This window comes from Anthonomus grandis, chromosome 6 (genome assembly GCF_022605725.1).
Source record: "Anthonomus grandis grandis chromosome 6, icAntGran1.3, whole genome shotgun sequence".
Classification (NCBI taxonomy): Eukaryota; Metazoa; Arthropoda; class Insecta; order Coleoptera; family Curculionidae; genus Anthonomus; species Anthonomus grandis.
The window spans coordinates 26,962,531-26,978,197 of NC_065551.1; the positions used below are offsets into that span (position 1 = coordinate 26,962,531).

Here is a 15,667-nt window from a genome sequence, read left to right on the forward strand (position 1 = left end):
ATACTAAAAAACTTCAAAGTACCAAGCAAATTGAAAACATAGGCTGTAATAATTTTTTATTAAAATAAATGGAAAATGTATGGCAAAGTATCATTCAATATTGCAGTCTAAATCAGTTGTGTTAACGAAAATATCCATGTTTTCCTCCAATATCACAGTTTCAGATGTTTCTAGCTACACAAATTTACCTGATATATTTGACGTTTAATGAATAGCGAAAGTAGTAGTTTGGGTACTTATACATAGCCAGAGAGTTTAACATTTTATTCAAAAACCGGTACGGATACTAATTCCAATTAAGTTGAATTCGTGATTCGAAACTTTCGATATCACGCAACTTATCACAGTATCGAGTCTTTTGTCCAATCGGAATGTCGAAGAGCTGTCTTAAACCATATCGATATATTTGACGTGGATGTATAATAGAAACAGCGGGAAATTTGAATCTTTAAACATGGCTCGGACATCGTCTGTCACGTTTGGTGACGTTTATTTCAAACAAATTCAAAATTTTTGGTAAAGAATTTTTCAAAATTATAGTGCCCCAATGGGTTCAAAAGATGCCGAAGAATTTAGGGATGCTTTACGGGATATCTCCGCGCATATGGTCAAGCTGGACTGTCCTTTTGGTAAATACTGCATTTCGTTGAGTTTTCTTTTTATAACGCGTTATTATATTTCGAAAAAGTGAAAACCACTTTAAAAATCTAGGTTGACCAGTTTGGGTTATTTACGCAGATTTTAATTTCCTCAGATAGAGTAAGATGTGCAGAATGGTGTCGAAAACTTGCATCCCTTCCAGACGACAACCTGGAGTCGTCAAAGATAAAAAACGAATATGCACAGTTTTTGCGAATCCAGGTGCGCAATAAATGTTTACACGGACCCTACGAGCATCCGCCTCCGGAGAATGCCTTGTGTCCTTTATCGGAATGCTTGGGAAACCTTATTTGCAAAGAGGTAAAGTTTTGGTTTATTAATTTTTTACCACTTTTCGTTTAAACTTAATGCATTTTAAAACTTGGATTAAGGTTAAATCATTTTAATCATTCAAACAATCTATAGTAAAATGGTTAATTAAGATTTTATCCAATTCATTTGAGTTTCACTTATTTTACTACGTGGTTATATTTTCACAGCAAAAATTGTTTCGCTAGCTAAGAGCTACATGAAAATATAAAAAAAATATTCACAATGCTCTGGCTACATAAAAAGTGACGTCAAATCCCTGAAAGACACAATAAATAAAGTCCATTTAAACACCTGCTATAAAATAAAAAAACAATACAATGATTGGTAAGAAATTACGTCAATAAATGCCTGGAATAAAATTAAAATTTACTTAAAATCCTGACAGACGTGAAAAATTATTTCTTGACGTACCACATAAAAAATTACGCCAAATACCCGAAAGGCATAAAGAATTACGTTAAGTGCCTAGAATATCAAATGCCTGAGGGATGAAAAATTGTTTCCGATGGTTAGGGAGACAAAGATTAACGTCAAATTCCAAGACTTTAAATAATTTTTGAAATTCTTGCAAGAGAAATGACGTGAACATATGCCTGTAATGAAAAATTACTTTATATACCCGATCCAAACGTTAAATACATATACAGGCTTAAACTCTTTCAATATGCAATATGTAGCCAAAACACGTCTGCAGTGAGGAGATCTCTCACAGATCAATGTTTTTTTAAAAAACAAGTTGAATAAAAATTAATGGCACAGTAATTCCCAAACATCTTTAAAACTAATAACCACATTTCATAAAATTCTAATAAAAAAAAGTGTTTTATTTTGTTCTTAATAGGTCCCGTTCTTACCTAAAATGGGTCCAATAAGTCCAGTTTTGCACCACAAGAGTCCCGACGGAAGAGCCTACGTATCAGTAAAGCAAGTTCCAGGAGGTGGAGTACTATGTTATATGGCAGTAAGCCCTGATGGACTTGAACTTTAGCTTGTGACTTGTATTTAATAAAAGGGTTTATCAGCGTTTAACACGTTTTATTAAAATAATAATATTGGTTTTGATAATAACAACATTTTTTATGTAAATAATCTAAATAAATAAATCCTTACCAAATCGGGTCTATATTTCAAATTTAAAGCTAAAATCTTACATTAATTAACGAAAATAATAATGTGGATCAGAGAATGGAGGCGTTAATATATTTATTATAGAACATTTCAATAAGACATCTAAATATTGCCTATTAAAACTTAATCGAAAGAGATTAATTCCGCGGTCTGTGTTTGTTCTCCGGTTTGAGAGGGTTGTGGCGATAGTTGGGCGTTATGTGCAGGAACACCTTGCTGAGGAAAAGACATCTGAGGCGGAGGCCCTAAAAATAACCGATTAATGCAATTTATGATTTAAGTATATTGTGCAAATAAGTTATCATATAATAGATATATTGTAACAGAACTCAACCCACATAAACTGAGGCACACAATAATATGTCAAATGAACCTGACTACTTGCTTTTAGTGTCTACCTTGGGGGGTACTCAATTATGCTAGACTAATAAAAAGTCGATCCTACAGCTAAAATTATTAAATAAAGCGTAGGTAGAATCATAAATAAACTATTGAACTTAAAACTACAAAATAAAAAGAAAACATTAAAAAAATACTTAAAAAATAAATAACAGTTTGAGATTTTTATAACAATATATGGAGGGATTAAAATGGCAATTAGTATAAATAATTTGTTTGTAAAAATTACAGGATTCTCCTACAGCAGATAAAGCGCCTTTTTCAAGCAATTTGACAGTAATTCCAATATATCCCAGTCAGAAAGTGTAAGATTTCAGTTTTATTAATTACCGTAAAATATTAATAGTTTTTTAACTGTAATTATGAGTGAGATTATCTTTGATTTATCATTATAATAGGGGTTTATAATACAAATGTTTATATTAATATAAGACCAGAATATGAACCTAACAAAGAAAATAATTAATTTATTTCTTGGATTGTTGGACTGTTGCCATGAATCGCAAAAATTGGGTCAAGATACAGAAATTAATACTTCTTTAACTCACCATAAGTGTCTCATGTTAGGCACCAAGTGTCTCATGTTAGGCAATTTTAAAAATGATGATGGTTTCCGAGTAATGGGCCCGTTCTCGATTTTTTTTTATTTTACAAATCGAAAGAAAAACACCTATAAAGTAAATTCCCAAATTTTTATATTTTTATTCCTACTCTTAACCCCTTAAAAAAATTAACAAAGTTGCTCCACGCGAAAACGGGGCTGAACTTCGGGTAACGTCACGATGCAGCAGACGAGACGGTGCGACCGCGCCGCGGTATCGGGAGACGGCCAGAAACAGTGGAAATCGAATTAAAAAACGTGTTTGTTTAGTCTGCTGCGAGTATTCGTGTGGTGTTTTCTGTTCTTTAACTTTTTTAATTTAATTTCTGGTGTACCATGAGTGACAACAAAACTACGAGGAAATATTGTATTGTACCTGAGTGTCCTAATACCTCAAAAAATGCCCCTGAGAAACTATTTATAAATGTGCCTTCTGATCCTACAGCTAGGAAGGTTTGGCAAAAAGCTGTGCGTCGAGAAGTTTTTGTTTCGGGTAAATCACACGTTTATTGTTGTGAGGATCATTTTGATGTAAGTTAAAGTTTGCGATGATAACGCAAAATAAAAAATATTTTATATCTTTAACCTCTTTTAGGTAAAAGAAGACATAGAAAATTATATGTATTTAAAAACTATGAAAAGAGCTGCTGCGGCGTGACGTCAAAAATGGAGGGAGCGGCTTTTACGGATATTCAATATTTAACGTCGAATATCTAAAGATTGGATATACATAGAAAGTTAAAATGTTTACAGTTTATTTAGGATGTTAAGTGTTGTTGAATTCTATGAAAAAAATTGCAAAAAAAAAGTCGGCAACAAGCCCATTGATTCAAAGGCGTTCATTTGTGATCCTCAAGGATGGATTAAATTGTAATAATTGTAAAATGATGCTTTTTTTTAATTAGACTCCAAAGGTTACTCAAACCGGCGAATTGGGTTAATTTCATAGACTTTGTTTTTATTGGTTACTTTCACTAGGAATTCAGTAGAAAGTCTTTTCTTCTGCCTCAATGAAGAGTTTTGAAAAAAAAAGTTTTTTTATTTTCTATTTAGTGAGTTGGACTAATTGGCTTCAATATATAATAATATAATCTCCAATCCATTAACAAGGAACCCGAATACTGCACTTACTATAACTATGAATTACTTAATAAAAAACTTATATTACATATTATTTAAAATTTCAACATCACATTTAACATCTCAATTAGGAAACCATAACTAAGTTGCACCTAATTGTTTTACTCTATTAGACTATAAAGTAATGATGCTAATGATGCTTAATGTAAAACCCTTTAGTTGAACAAACAATAAACACATGTTTTAAAGGCTGAATAAACCACCTAGTAATTGAAAAATATTTCGAAGGCTGAGACATTTAAAACCTAAAAATTAACACCCAATTTACAATCACAAGATAGTTTTTCAAATTAATTTATGATTCAAATATATATTAAGACAATAAACTGTACCGAAAAATGTATTTTTTTTTGCTAATTTGATTACAATAAACCCTTTTAATGAAAAAATACCTTTGTACCGAATAGAACAGATCATTTTGCACTAATATTATTTAAAAATGAGTCATTTACCTTGTCCATGTGGTTGTTGTGGCATTCCCGGATTCGGACCAACGGGAACCCCCTGATGGGGTGGCCCTTGCATCATAGAGGGCGGAGGACTAAAAGTACCACTAGGGGGCGCCGGTCCAACTGGTCCAGCAGGCGGAGGCTGAAACTGTTGTGGATGTGGATGTCCCATTTGATTAGGTGGGTGCCCTGCAGGACCAATAGGTCCTATACACAATCATAGTTAAACACGTTGTTCAATTTTAATAATATAACTAATTTAAATGAAAAGATATTTAAATTTAGTTTTAAAATAGCTTGCCTTGTGGTGCGGAATTTGGTGGTTGGCCCATCATCGGCCCATACTGGGCATAATAAGGGCCCACACCGGGCGGAGCAGAATTGGGGGGCTGAAATTGAGGAGCGTGTACCGGAGAGCCCATGTAACCAGCAAATTGTGGGGCCCCACCCATAAGATACTGCTGCTTTTGTTGTTCCTGTACAAAAAAATATCTTTCTTCTAGTATCATAAAAGCCGTACAGAATAATCGAAATCAAATATCATGGCTTTATAGATTCCCAATGATATTTAATGAAAATTAATATGAGATGCGTATGAATAACTGTGTTGATCACAATCGGCTCGCATTCTGTGGGAATATCTGAATCAAGGTCTTATCATGAGTTCCTCAAAGTTCAGCCTTTGGTCCTTTACTTACATTGATCCTAGTTTCACTCTATTCACAGATAATGTCATGGTCAATAGAAATCTTTGATAGGCTTATTGATTTCAATGGATCTGCAAATTATTAAAACATGGTGTGATGCAAATCACAGCAAGCTGGAGAAATTTCTATATTGGGAGTGTAATTTTATACAGATTTATAAAGCATTATGTAGTTAAGAAAACTTATGTCTGCTTTGCAGCAAGGGTTGGACAGTAAGGGAGTTTGCAGTAAGGGACTGGAACAGGTATATGAAATACCATTTTGTGGAGCAGCAACACAAAAAAAGTTGCTATACTCTATTTCAGAAGTGTGTAGAGCAATAAAACCTCATTAGGCATGCAAAAGTGGTACCTGGTGATCCACCAATATTTTATGCCACTACCTTAGTTGGGTATTAGTTTCAATGTAAAATTCTTTCTTTTCGTTGATTGCAGGTAGTGCCACCCGGTTTTGGGTCAATTTATGAGTTTTGCCAGTTTTGCAACAATTTGAAAATGGTGGACTTTCCAATTCCACTCATTCGAGAACATTTTTCAACAATTTCTTGCACAGTAAAACTAGGGTAATCGTGTTTTATGCAATCATGTACATTTAAAATAATAACTTTTTCACTCAGCGATAGTGGAGAATTTTTAGTACATCTTTTCGTTGGACTGAATACCTTCATTTTTTAAATATTGGGATAATAATATTGTGATTACACTACAGCGTAGCAGTGACTACTAACGTTTAAAATATGATTTAAAAGTATTTATAGTCTGTATATATTACCTGACCCTATTTTTGCATGTTATAAAGCGTTAAAAGATAGGTACCTATACAAAAGGATTAAAAGTATTTATTTAGTATTTAATCTCTTTCAAAATAAAGGCATTTAATCCGTGAAAATTAAATTCATAAATATTATAAGTACCTGCGCCTATGAACTACCACGAAATGTAGCCAAACAGAACGGAATTCCCCAGTTTATTGCTCTATACACTTCTGAAATAGAGTATAGACATCAATTACAGGAATCTTATTTCTTCTCTTTACACACTAGAGACCTCTTCAATAAGTTTTAAAAGTAGGCATACTGTAACTATACTGTTAAACCTAAATATAAACCAAGACAACTAAATGATTTATCCTCAGTTATCCCTAGAAGTTTAATGGTTGAGAGCTCAATAAGACACAAAACAAATATCATAATTAACCTTTAAATCATAATTTATCACTTAAGACTGCACTGTCCACACATTTTAGGAAATCCTAAAAGAAATTTTTGATTTCTAAGTCCTATTACAGCCTATAATTTTTTTGTGGATCGAATATAAATTTTTTTTTGAATCAATCTTGATAAATAAATATTTCTTTTAATAATTATTATTGTTCTTATCATGTATATATTAGATTAATGAGCTCCTTAATCAGGCACATTTTTGTTTCTCCTAGAATAAAGTACTTATGCAATAAAGCAGTTTTCTAAATGTTTCTTTGAAATCAAATATCAAAGTTTACGGATCCAGAAACATTAGAATCCAAAATCACGTCACTGCCGAAGTAAAGAGATGCAAACGCTATTCCGGTAATCCTCAAAAAGATAGTAATGAAGTTATTTTAAGTTAAATAAGATTGAAGCACTTTCGCGTCATCCTTCACCCAGTCAACACGTGGTCGTTCTATTCCTTTCCTATCCTTCGGATTCCTTTCCTAAACCCTTTCCTACCCCTTGGCGTTGGATATAACGTGCCTTTAAGAAGTAAATTTAGTGAAAGTATCAAGCCCACTTCCGCGTCATCCTGCAGCCAGTCAACACGTCGTCGTTCTTTCCTTTCCTATCCTTTGGAACCCTTCCTAGATCCTTTCCTGCCCTTGCCCTTTGCCAGTGGTAGCTGAACCTATTCACGCCGGTAGCCAGGCCGGATGATGCCGAATGCATCGTAGGGGAGGCGTCACCGTGCATTTCAGTATTAAAAATTGTGAAAATATCGATTCGGGGAACAGGGTACATACCCGACAGTTTTCCCGAATCTCCAAATCGTGCTGGCAGATTGCCTCGTAGCAGAAGCCATTAAAACCACAAACTAAACCAAACCAAACCAAGATTGAAGCTCATGCATTCAATGTTTAAATGGAGTTGACATACAATATTCATTTGCAAATTAAAAAAAAATTAAATTTGGAATCCGAATAGAATTATAAAAGAAAGTTTTTTATCAATTTGAACATTATGAATACTTGAAACCATATAATATTGAACCACTAAAATATTAACTTCAACTAACCAATCTTTTTCTAACCTCACCTGTCTCATTTGCATTTCTCTCTCTTGTTCCTGGATTCTCTGTAGTGCCAATTGCCGTTGATACTGCAGGTATTCCTGTTTCTTCTTGCGCATAATCTCCAACTTATGTGCCATCTGCAGTTGCCGTTGCCTTTCGGCTTCTTCCGCCTCGCGTCTTAATTTGTCGCGATGTTCTTCGCGTAGTGCGTCTAGTGCCGCACGTGCGTCTTTTACCTGAGAACAGAGGGAAATACTATACATAATATAATACAAATTACATTTTAAATCCATTAATTACATTTTGTCTACACAAAATAAAGAAAATTAAGATTACTTATTAGATCCGTCGTTTGGTAGTCATTTTAGGGTAATAATGATACTTCAAGGGTAATCAAGACACACATCACGAAATAAAACAAATATTAATAAAAATGTACCTAAATATTAATTAGACCTCATTTAAAAAAAAAATTACAATAAAGAATGAATTCCTTGCCTATTAATTTGAAACATCAATTTGTTTTAAGTTTAATTAAAAACAAATATTTCAGAGATTTTGACGACAAATATGTTGCCAACAAAAAACTTTGGATCCAAGATATGCATCAACCTTGGACTTATTTGACTATTCATTGGCACCAATATAAATTCTATGATCTAAAACCTTAAGAAAATATAACTTAAATAACATATTCCTATAGTTGGAACCTTTGGGTGTCACCAACAACCAAAACTCTTTATTTCATTCTCAACACGTGTTTTACTAATAATGCATTTACGTCTTTGAGAAAAGATTAAAACTAAACTGTCAGTTTTCTGATTAAAATAACTTATTCCTAGGACACCCCGATTTTTATTTAAGATTGTTTTCAGAATCTATTTCTGCAAAATATCTAGTTAACCTTGCCGTAAACTATTTCAGCCTGCCATTCCGTAATTAAATTGAGACTAACTAAACCAAAGCGTAATAAATATTTTTAAGCTGTTTAGACTCCAAGTACTGTTTTAAGTGTGAAACGTACGCATTTGTTCCAATAATTAATTTAAGACGACTTTCTTCCGTTGAAAATACTGAAATATTTCCCTTATATCTGATTCTGCTTTAATTTTGAGCTTAATAATACTTAGGAAAATAGTATAGAGTAGCGGTTGCAAAACCGTTCCCTAAGGTACACCATAATCGACGGTTCTGGCATTGCTTGTTACTTCGTCTAACTTATCATAGGATGTCTCTTTTAAATATTTACATAAGCTAGGTTAATCTTTAGCAATTTTATAATTAGGATTTTGGGAGGACGACTTCTGTAAAAATCAAGGCAATTATGGCATCATTCTTTAAAGCAATTTTCGTTTTTTCCAAAAAAAAAACAACTCTTTAGTGAATTTCCTGAAACCTTTGTAAATATTTGATATAATAAATATGCAGTTTTAAATCAGCTTTTCAAAGATGCGAAATTTCTCCAATCTTTAAAACATTTTGAAAAGCACCAACCAACACTAAAAGTAAAGTTTAGGTAGGTACCAGAGTTTCTGCAATTACCAATTTATATTTTCTTTTCGTTTTGGCTTGTATGACATAAGATTTTTACTTATTTCTTAGTTTATTGAGTTTTTATGTGATATTCAGGATTTTTTTAACACTGGTTACACATTTTTTAACGAAAAAATGGTTGGAAAGGGGCCCAAATAAAAAAAATTTCGACGTTTTGACTTTTATAAAGTCATCCCCAGCATGTAAACCTTTAAATAAAAAGGTTTAGCAAATGCCTTAATTAAAATGTTCAAATATGCTGTTTCGGCCATTTACCTGCGTAAGTTTGTCTTGTAGTCTTTCATAGTGAAGTCTACGATCGTCATGCTCCTGAATGTACCGGAACAATCTCGAATGGAAATTTGTAATATTCATAAATAGAGTTTGCACGCTTGTATCGTTGGCTATGGAGCGACCCCTAAAAAAATATATAAACATTAACAACTCTTGCATATATCTGAGAAAATATTCGTAGTCAAAAGTTAAATACTTACCTGCTAGAGTTGCTTTTCATCCTGTTAATAAATATCTCAACTTGGCTCTTTAACGTTTCAATAAACTCTTCCAGTTGGCTATCGGGCACTCCGTTTTCTTTTATTTTGAACTTGGGCGGCTCATTGCTTATTATGGATGAGGCCGGTGAAGGGGCTGATGGACTAGTTGGTCTAAGAAATATTGAAAATGATATCAAATTGAAACGGTAAAAAACTAAATTACCTGTCTTTGGTATCATTTGACTGTATGGATTCCCAATAGGAGCGATTGAGGTAACGATCTAATTCGGGATTGCTGACGGGTTCTGGTTCAGGCTGTGGAGACGGACTTTTACGAGATACTGGTTCGGGTTCTAAAAAACAAATTTACAGGTTTAAAATACACTTTGGTTCACTGCAGGTTAAAAAAAAACCTTTGCCATAAAGGATTTAAAGAAACTAAATTATTAAATTAATTGTCTAAATTTATGTTACCCTTTTTGATTGTGTTATTCAGTAATGCACTTGTTACTCTTAATTTTTCCTTTTCTTTAGCCTCAGCTTCTGACTGACTCAGAGCTAACGCCAACTGTAGCTCCTCTTCTTCCCTTAAGTCATCCTCAGATTTCTTTGGTGGTTCCTTAAGAGGTTAGAAAATTATTAAAAATTATAGTATCAAAATTTTTAATAAAAGTATGTACCTGACTTTGCTGGGCCAAAGAGCTTTTCAAATATTCAGGAGGAAGATCCGTTTCTTGCTTGGATGATTTTGAAGTCGATGAAGGCTTTGTGGCTTTTTCATAGCATGTATCACATACCCTAACCTGCAGTACAGATGATTGATAGTAAGCGACCAATTTTTGTGATAGATAATTAGATAATTTTATTGTTGCCTACCTCTTTCTCAATTCCATATTTGGGTAAAGATGTGGATTTTGTGGTGCACTGACCACAGAAAACTTGACCACATGCTCTAAAAATTAAAAATCATTTGCAATAAGGATTATGTATTTTATAGTCTGGCAAGGTATTATATCCGCTAGACCCTACTCTAGGGACCAATTATTTATTTGAATGTGGAATATAGAATTCTTTTTCTGTCAGTACCATTTTATATGTTCACAAATATCACACTTACACATAAACACATTTTTTTTACAAAACTTTATAGAAAAAATAAAGTATCATTATTTTTTTCCATTATTTTATTTTACTTCCTTTATAAATTAACTTTCAATATCATTAATAATTCAATAAAGAATGTCACATAGAACTTTAGAATATAATATTATAAATACAAGTTATAAAAAATAAACTAGAGAAACCTAAACACACAACAAGCCTATTTAAAAGTTGTTTTTGCCACTGCGTCTGTTTAAATTTATTATTAATTTAATCATTCTATTTATGTTTTTCTTTTGGTGGATAATTAGTGCATAACATTGTCATTTCAGATGAATAAATAACCATTATTAATAATTAAAAGTTTGGAGACACCCTTACCTGCAATGGTGCTTTCTTTGTAGAATACCAAAAACCACCCTACATCTGTGACAAGAGTCGCCGTCCAGCCAATCGGGAGCTGTATCTGCGGCAAACATCGCATCACTCTCACGCAAAACGGGAAACTTGTATCCTTGCGATTTCATTGTGGCCATGAGGTCCTGCAATGGGGGTAATCTTGTTACTCACAAGGGTTTCATTTTTTGGGTCAATATTACTGTAAATGTTTTTAATTGCCTTAATGAAAGAAACGTAACTGTTCTTCAAAAATTTCCGTGTGTTGTAGATGAGTCACTTAAAAGAGTTTGTTTTTCAAATGTTTCCAAATCAATTAATTGAGGTAACATTTGTGACTAAGCAAATAACAGAAATAGAAACAAAGTCAAAATATACTTTATTTGCTAAGTTTACAAACTTGTGCTAAAAGCTTCCTAATCCTAGAATTTATAATACAAGTATTTATTTAGTTATACAGGATACAGGACAAAAACAGAATACAGAATCGATTTTGATTGCACATAGAAGCATATTTTATATAAACAAAGAAAAAACCAAAAAAGAAGAAAAGAAAAGGCGAGAACCAACATAAAACAAGAATAATAAAAAACAATAATCATAAAATAAATCTGATCAACAGATATATAATTAATTTTAAATATTAAAATGAGTCATTAAAATACTCTTCAATGCTTCGTAAGCTTTTGGTAAGATTAATTTCTTTAGTTCTCTCCTAAACTTTTTAAGGTCTGTAGCAGTCCTAATCGAAAAAGGAACATGATTAAATATTTTACGACTAATAAATATAAGAGAGTTTCTCGTAAGTGAGGAGGTGGGGATTGGAAGAGATAAGTTGCCCACTTGACGAGTATTATGACTGGTGCAGGATGGTGGACTTACGGACTTATGTATGAGTGTTGCAGTTTCCAATATAAAGAGTGAGAAAACTGTTAAAATTCTTTCAGCTACAAAAAGAGGTTTACAAGAGACTCTCAGACCAACACCACACAGATACCTTAATGCTTTTTTCTGAATAGTAAAAATTATGTTAAGGAGTCCCTTGGAGCACAAACCCCAAAATGGCAACCCATAACGGATTTGACAGTCTATTAAGGCGAAATAAACTGCCCAACCCAACCCCCCCAACTCATGCCTGGCAGCTCTGACTGTAAAACAACCAGAAGAAAGTTTAGCAGCGAGGCCCAAAACGTGGTTGTCAAACCTTAAACTCTCATCAATGAAGAGGCCGAGAAATCAACAATAATCCCTACCATGTAGTGGGCTCTGCTCATCAAACAAAAAACCCTCTACATTACACTTAAAGCCCAGAACAAAAGTCTTATCAACATTGAATACAAGCTGATTGCAGATGCACCACTCTTTAATTTTGTGAAGGTCCTCTACTATGAGAGATCTGAGTACTTTTTGATCTTTGTTATGCCACAGAATTGTAGTATCATCGGCAAACTGAACCACTAGTCTAAGCTCTAAATATTTAAAAAAAAATCAATTATAATTTATATAACTAAGCAAACATTTTAAAAATATAAGTACCTAACATTATTAACTTAGAAAACCAATAATTAATTAAATATTAAAAAATATCGCTATTAAAGACTAGATAGTCTAGATAGCAATAACATTCAGTGGTTGAACTTGTATTCTTCAACTGTCATTAACTGGTTTTATATGACCACGCTTGTAAAGATTTTTCACAATTCATCTGAATATTGTATGTGAAGGCATTGATCTATTAGGATATGTCACATTAAAAAAAACCTAAAACATTCCACAAAGAACAACCACTACTACAATACCAACTGTAGAGTTGAAATTTCTCTTTCATCACCAACAATAATAGCTAAAGCCACATATTGGTTTTGTAAGTTTTTAGTGGCTCTTAGATTTACAATGTAAAGATACTCCAATTACAAGTACTTATTTTTCGACTTGATTATTCCTACTGTACTACTTACCCAAGAATCTGCCCCAGGGATATAATCCATAATATTTAAATATTTGCAAGTAAAAGAAACAAAATATCACACAATTTAAAACTGCCTACTGAGTCACTTAATCACTTGATTCCCTTAAATAATGAACATCACAAAAATAAATAAAAACATCTGATAATATTGCTATCTTTCTTTGTTGTATTCAATAATCATACATCATCCAAGGTTTATGCCTTAGAAGTGACTGCTATTGGTTGGCCTTGATAATGCATACAAGTGTTTTTCAAATGGTAAAACTTATGTCATACATTTAGTTAGATCTTTTCATACATACAGGAGAGGAATAAGTAAATCAATTATTTTTATTTTTGGTTTTTTAAATCACCCCTTTATTTGCCAGTTCATAAAATTCATAAAAATAAAAAATATGGAATCTAAATCAATTTGATAAAATTTTGTCTACATTATTTTAATTTAAATGACAAATTTTTATTTAGTCTTTATAGAATTTTAATTTGATGCTAATCTGTAAAATAAATCATATGTTAAATTGAAAAGCTTTACATACCTTCAAATTTCCATGTTTGGGATTCTTCCGAAAAGCAAAATTCCAGGCCTGTATCAACTCCAAAAGCTTCTGCTTAACAATGTCATGAGGAGTAGATTTAGCAAGTTCATTTAGGTAATCACAGTTAGCCTTAGAAGTTAATTCTTCAGCAAAGGGGGCACCTGAAATGCCGAAAACAAATTTTAAACTATTCTTTAGGTAACATAAAATGGTTCTTCAACTTTCAACTGCATAGAGATCCTGTATTCTCGTGAATGTGGGTAAACTTTAAGAACTATTTTTGTTACCCTATTTTAATAATATTGAAAACTATAAAAAAAGGCTAAAAATAAGGCTTATCTTTTACTTGCTAGACTTATGGAAGATATTGGATGATATGTTGTACTTACCACAGTTTTTAACAATACTTTCCAAACATGAAAGAGCATATAGTGCTGTATGAGGATTAGGAGATTGAAGCTTCTTCTTGATAGCAGTTAAAGCCACTTTTGGCCTAAAATGGAATTAACTCTAACTGAATTTTATAAATTGGACAATTCAAAAACTTACGTCACATCATTTTGTCTTATTAGGTCGCATATCTGAATTATGGAAGGCCAATCAGGGTCCATTAAAAGGTGACTAGTTGCTTTATCTAAAGGAATAATTTTAATATCTCTTTATAATTAAGGGCGTTTTTGGTGCAACTTACCCAACAGCTTATCAAAATTTCCGCTTGATCGAAACATTCTCACCTAATTGTAGTTTACTGATCCAAATTTCACCTAATGGTATATTATGAACTAATGAAGTTTATAATAAATTGAATTGAAAAAACTTTTTTTTCGACTTTTTTTGTTATGATTCGCGAATGATTGGGAAAAGTGATAACAGGAAGCTAAACTAGTGTCAGTAAGACACAGATGATTTTGACATTGACGTTGTTAACATCTGAATTAAGCTGAATGCACATGCAGACTCTTTTATGATAAAAATAAAGCAGCATTTCGTAAATAAGGATTCGATAGATATTTTCAAAATAAAATCGCTGGCCATTATAATTTATAGGTTGGTTGTAATAATAATAATAATATTAATAATAGTAATAATAATAATGATAATAATAAGGCATATGCGCTGGAAGGAGATTAATTTCGGATATATTATTCGCTCATAGCTCCTTGCAACACAAAATGAACGAGGCAAGATAGGATATAGAGACCGTCTACAAGAGATCTGGACTGCTAAATTTCTGAACTTGCGAAGTCCAGCGTCTTTTTGATCAAGCAAGATCTATCTTGATCAGAAGGTCTTAACAAGAAAAGCAATATCTGATGCCGAACTTAACGCGTTCAAGAGAGAAACTATAAATGCACTAAATACACCAAAACTTGAAAAGGAAGAAAATATAAGTAAGGCACATCGATGACATAGAACAGCTCCCAGTATAGGAAATGAACGACGTTAATGAGGCAGAAAAACTGAAAAGTTCATTATGCGACTCTCTGATTAAATACGAAGATATGGAATCAAGTGCTTGTCTTTTAATACCAAAATTAAAATACCTGAATCCAGAAAAACTGTTGCTTATATGAACACAGTCTTCTTCTGGACTCCGTGGAAGCAATTTATCGCACTACACAATGCTATAGCTCGCCAATTCCACTCAATCCTCACAAGCCCGAAACTAGTGTTTCAGTTTCTTATGGAAGGTATAACAAGAATGTTACCAAAAAGTGAAGACCTGAAAAATCCTAAGAACTATCGACCGATAACCTGCCTACATTGTATAAAATCCTTGCGTCAGTAAGCGAAGAAAGTCGAAAAGCACGTAACTGAAAATAGAATTCTAGCAGCGGAACAGCTTAGATATCAAAAAGAAATATAAATGAACTGCTTATCATTGATTAAGGTTACTACCAGCTAAAACCAAATGGAGAAATCTCTCAATTGACCATATATATATTGGATATGATCTGTTGAGATATTAAAATAATGA

The 15,667-nt window shown here is 32.7% G+C and overlaps 2 protein-coding genes across 3 annotated transcripts; one reads left to right on the forward strand and one right to left on the reverse strand.

The window, feature by feature from the left end:
* Positions 1 to 464: 464 nt before the first annotated feature.
* Positions 465 to 1,996, forward strand: LOC126737582 (uncharacterized). Its single transcript, XM_050442563.1, has 3 exons — positions 465 to 629; positions 755 to 960; positions 1,814 to 1,996. Exons 1-3 carry the CDS (start codon positions 548 to 550, stop codon positions 1,958 to 1,960), a joined length of 435 nt encoding a protein of 144 aa, XP_050298520.1. The 5' UTR covers positions 465 to 547; the 3' UTR covers positions 1,961 to 1,996.
* Positions 1,997 to 2,150: 154 nt separating this feature from the next.
* Positions 2,151 to 14,583, reverse strand: LOC126737576 (hepatocyte growth factor-regulated tyrosine kinase substrate). 2 transcript variants are annotated; one of them, XM_050442548.1, is made up of 15 exons: positions 14,381 to 14,583; positions 14,239 to 14,323; positions 14,079 to 14,182; positions 13,690 to 13,850; positions 11,170 to 11,330; positions 10,564 to 10,639; positions 10,368 to 10,490; positions 10,162 to 10,306; positions 9,911 to 10,040; positions 9,688 to 9,858; positions 9,470 to 9,611; positions 7,684 to 7,896; positions 4,991 to 5,165; positions 4,693 to 4,896; positions 2,151 to 2,345 (listed from the first exon to the last, which is right to left on the reverse strand). In XM_050442548.1, the coding sequence occupies exons 1-15, from the start codon at positions 14,415 to 14,417 to the stop codon at positions 2,224 to 2,226; spliced, it is 2,049 nt and encodes a 682-aa protein (XP_050298505.1). In that variant the 5' UTR covers positions 14,418 to 14,583; the 3' UTR covers positions 2,151 to 2,223. The 2 variants fall into 2 exon arrangements, with proteins under 2 accessions (XP_050298505.1, XP_050298507.1); XM_050442550.1 differs by lacking the exons at positions 13,690 to 13,850; positions 14,079 to 14,182; positions 14,239 to 14,323; positions 14,381 to 14,583 and adding an exon at positions 13,143 to 13,296.
* Between the last annotated feature and the right edge of the window lie 1,084 nt (positions 14,584 to 15,667).

What these genes read in the sequence shown, in the direction of transcription:
- LOC126737582 (XM_050442563.1), top strand. Translation starts at nt 548, where the DNA reads ATGGGTTCAAAAGATGCCGAAGAATTTAGGGATGCTTTACGGGATATC. An exon ending in CAAGCTGGACTGTCCTTTTG is followed by an intron (nt 630 to 754) that starts GTAAATACTGCA and finishes TAATTTCCTCAG; the next exon opens with ATAGAGTAAGATGTGCAGAA. An exon ending in GAAACCTTATTTGCAAAGAG is followed by an intron (nt 961 to 1,813) that starts GTAAAGTTTTGG and finishes TGTTCTTAATAG; the next exon opens with GTCCCGTTCTTACCTAAAAT.
- LOC126737576 (XM_050442548.1), bottom strand. Translation starts at nt 14,417, where the DNA reads ATGTTTCGATCAAGCGGAAATTTTGATAAGCTGTTGG. An exon ending in AAATTTTGATAAGCTGTTGG is followed by an intron (nt 14,324 to 14,380) that starts GTAAGTTGCACC and finishes TTATTCCTTTAG; the next exon opens with ATAAAGCAACTAGTCACCTT. An exon ending in TACAAGACAAACTTACGCAG is followed by an intron (nt 7,897 to 9,469) that starts GTAAATGGCCGA and finishes CTCTGTTCTCAG; the next exon opens with GTAAAAGACGCACGTGCGGC.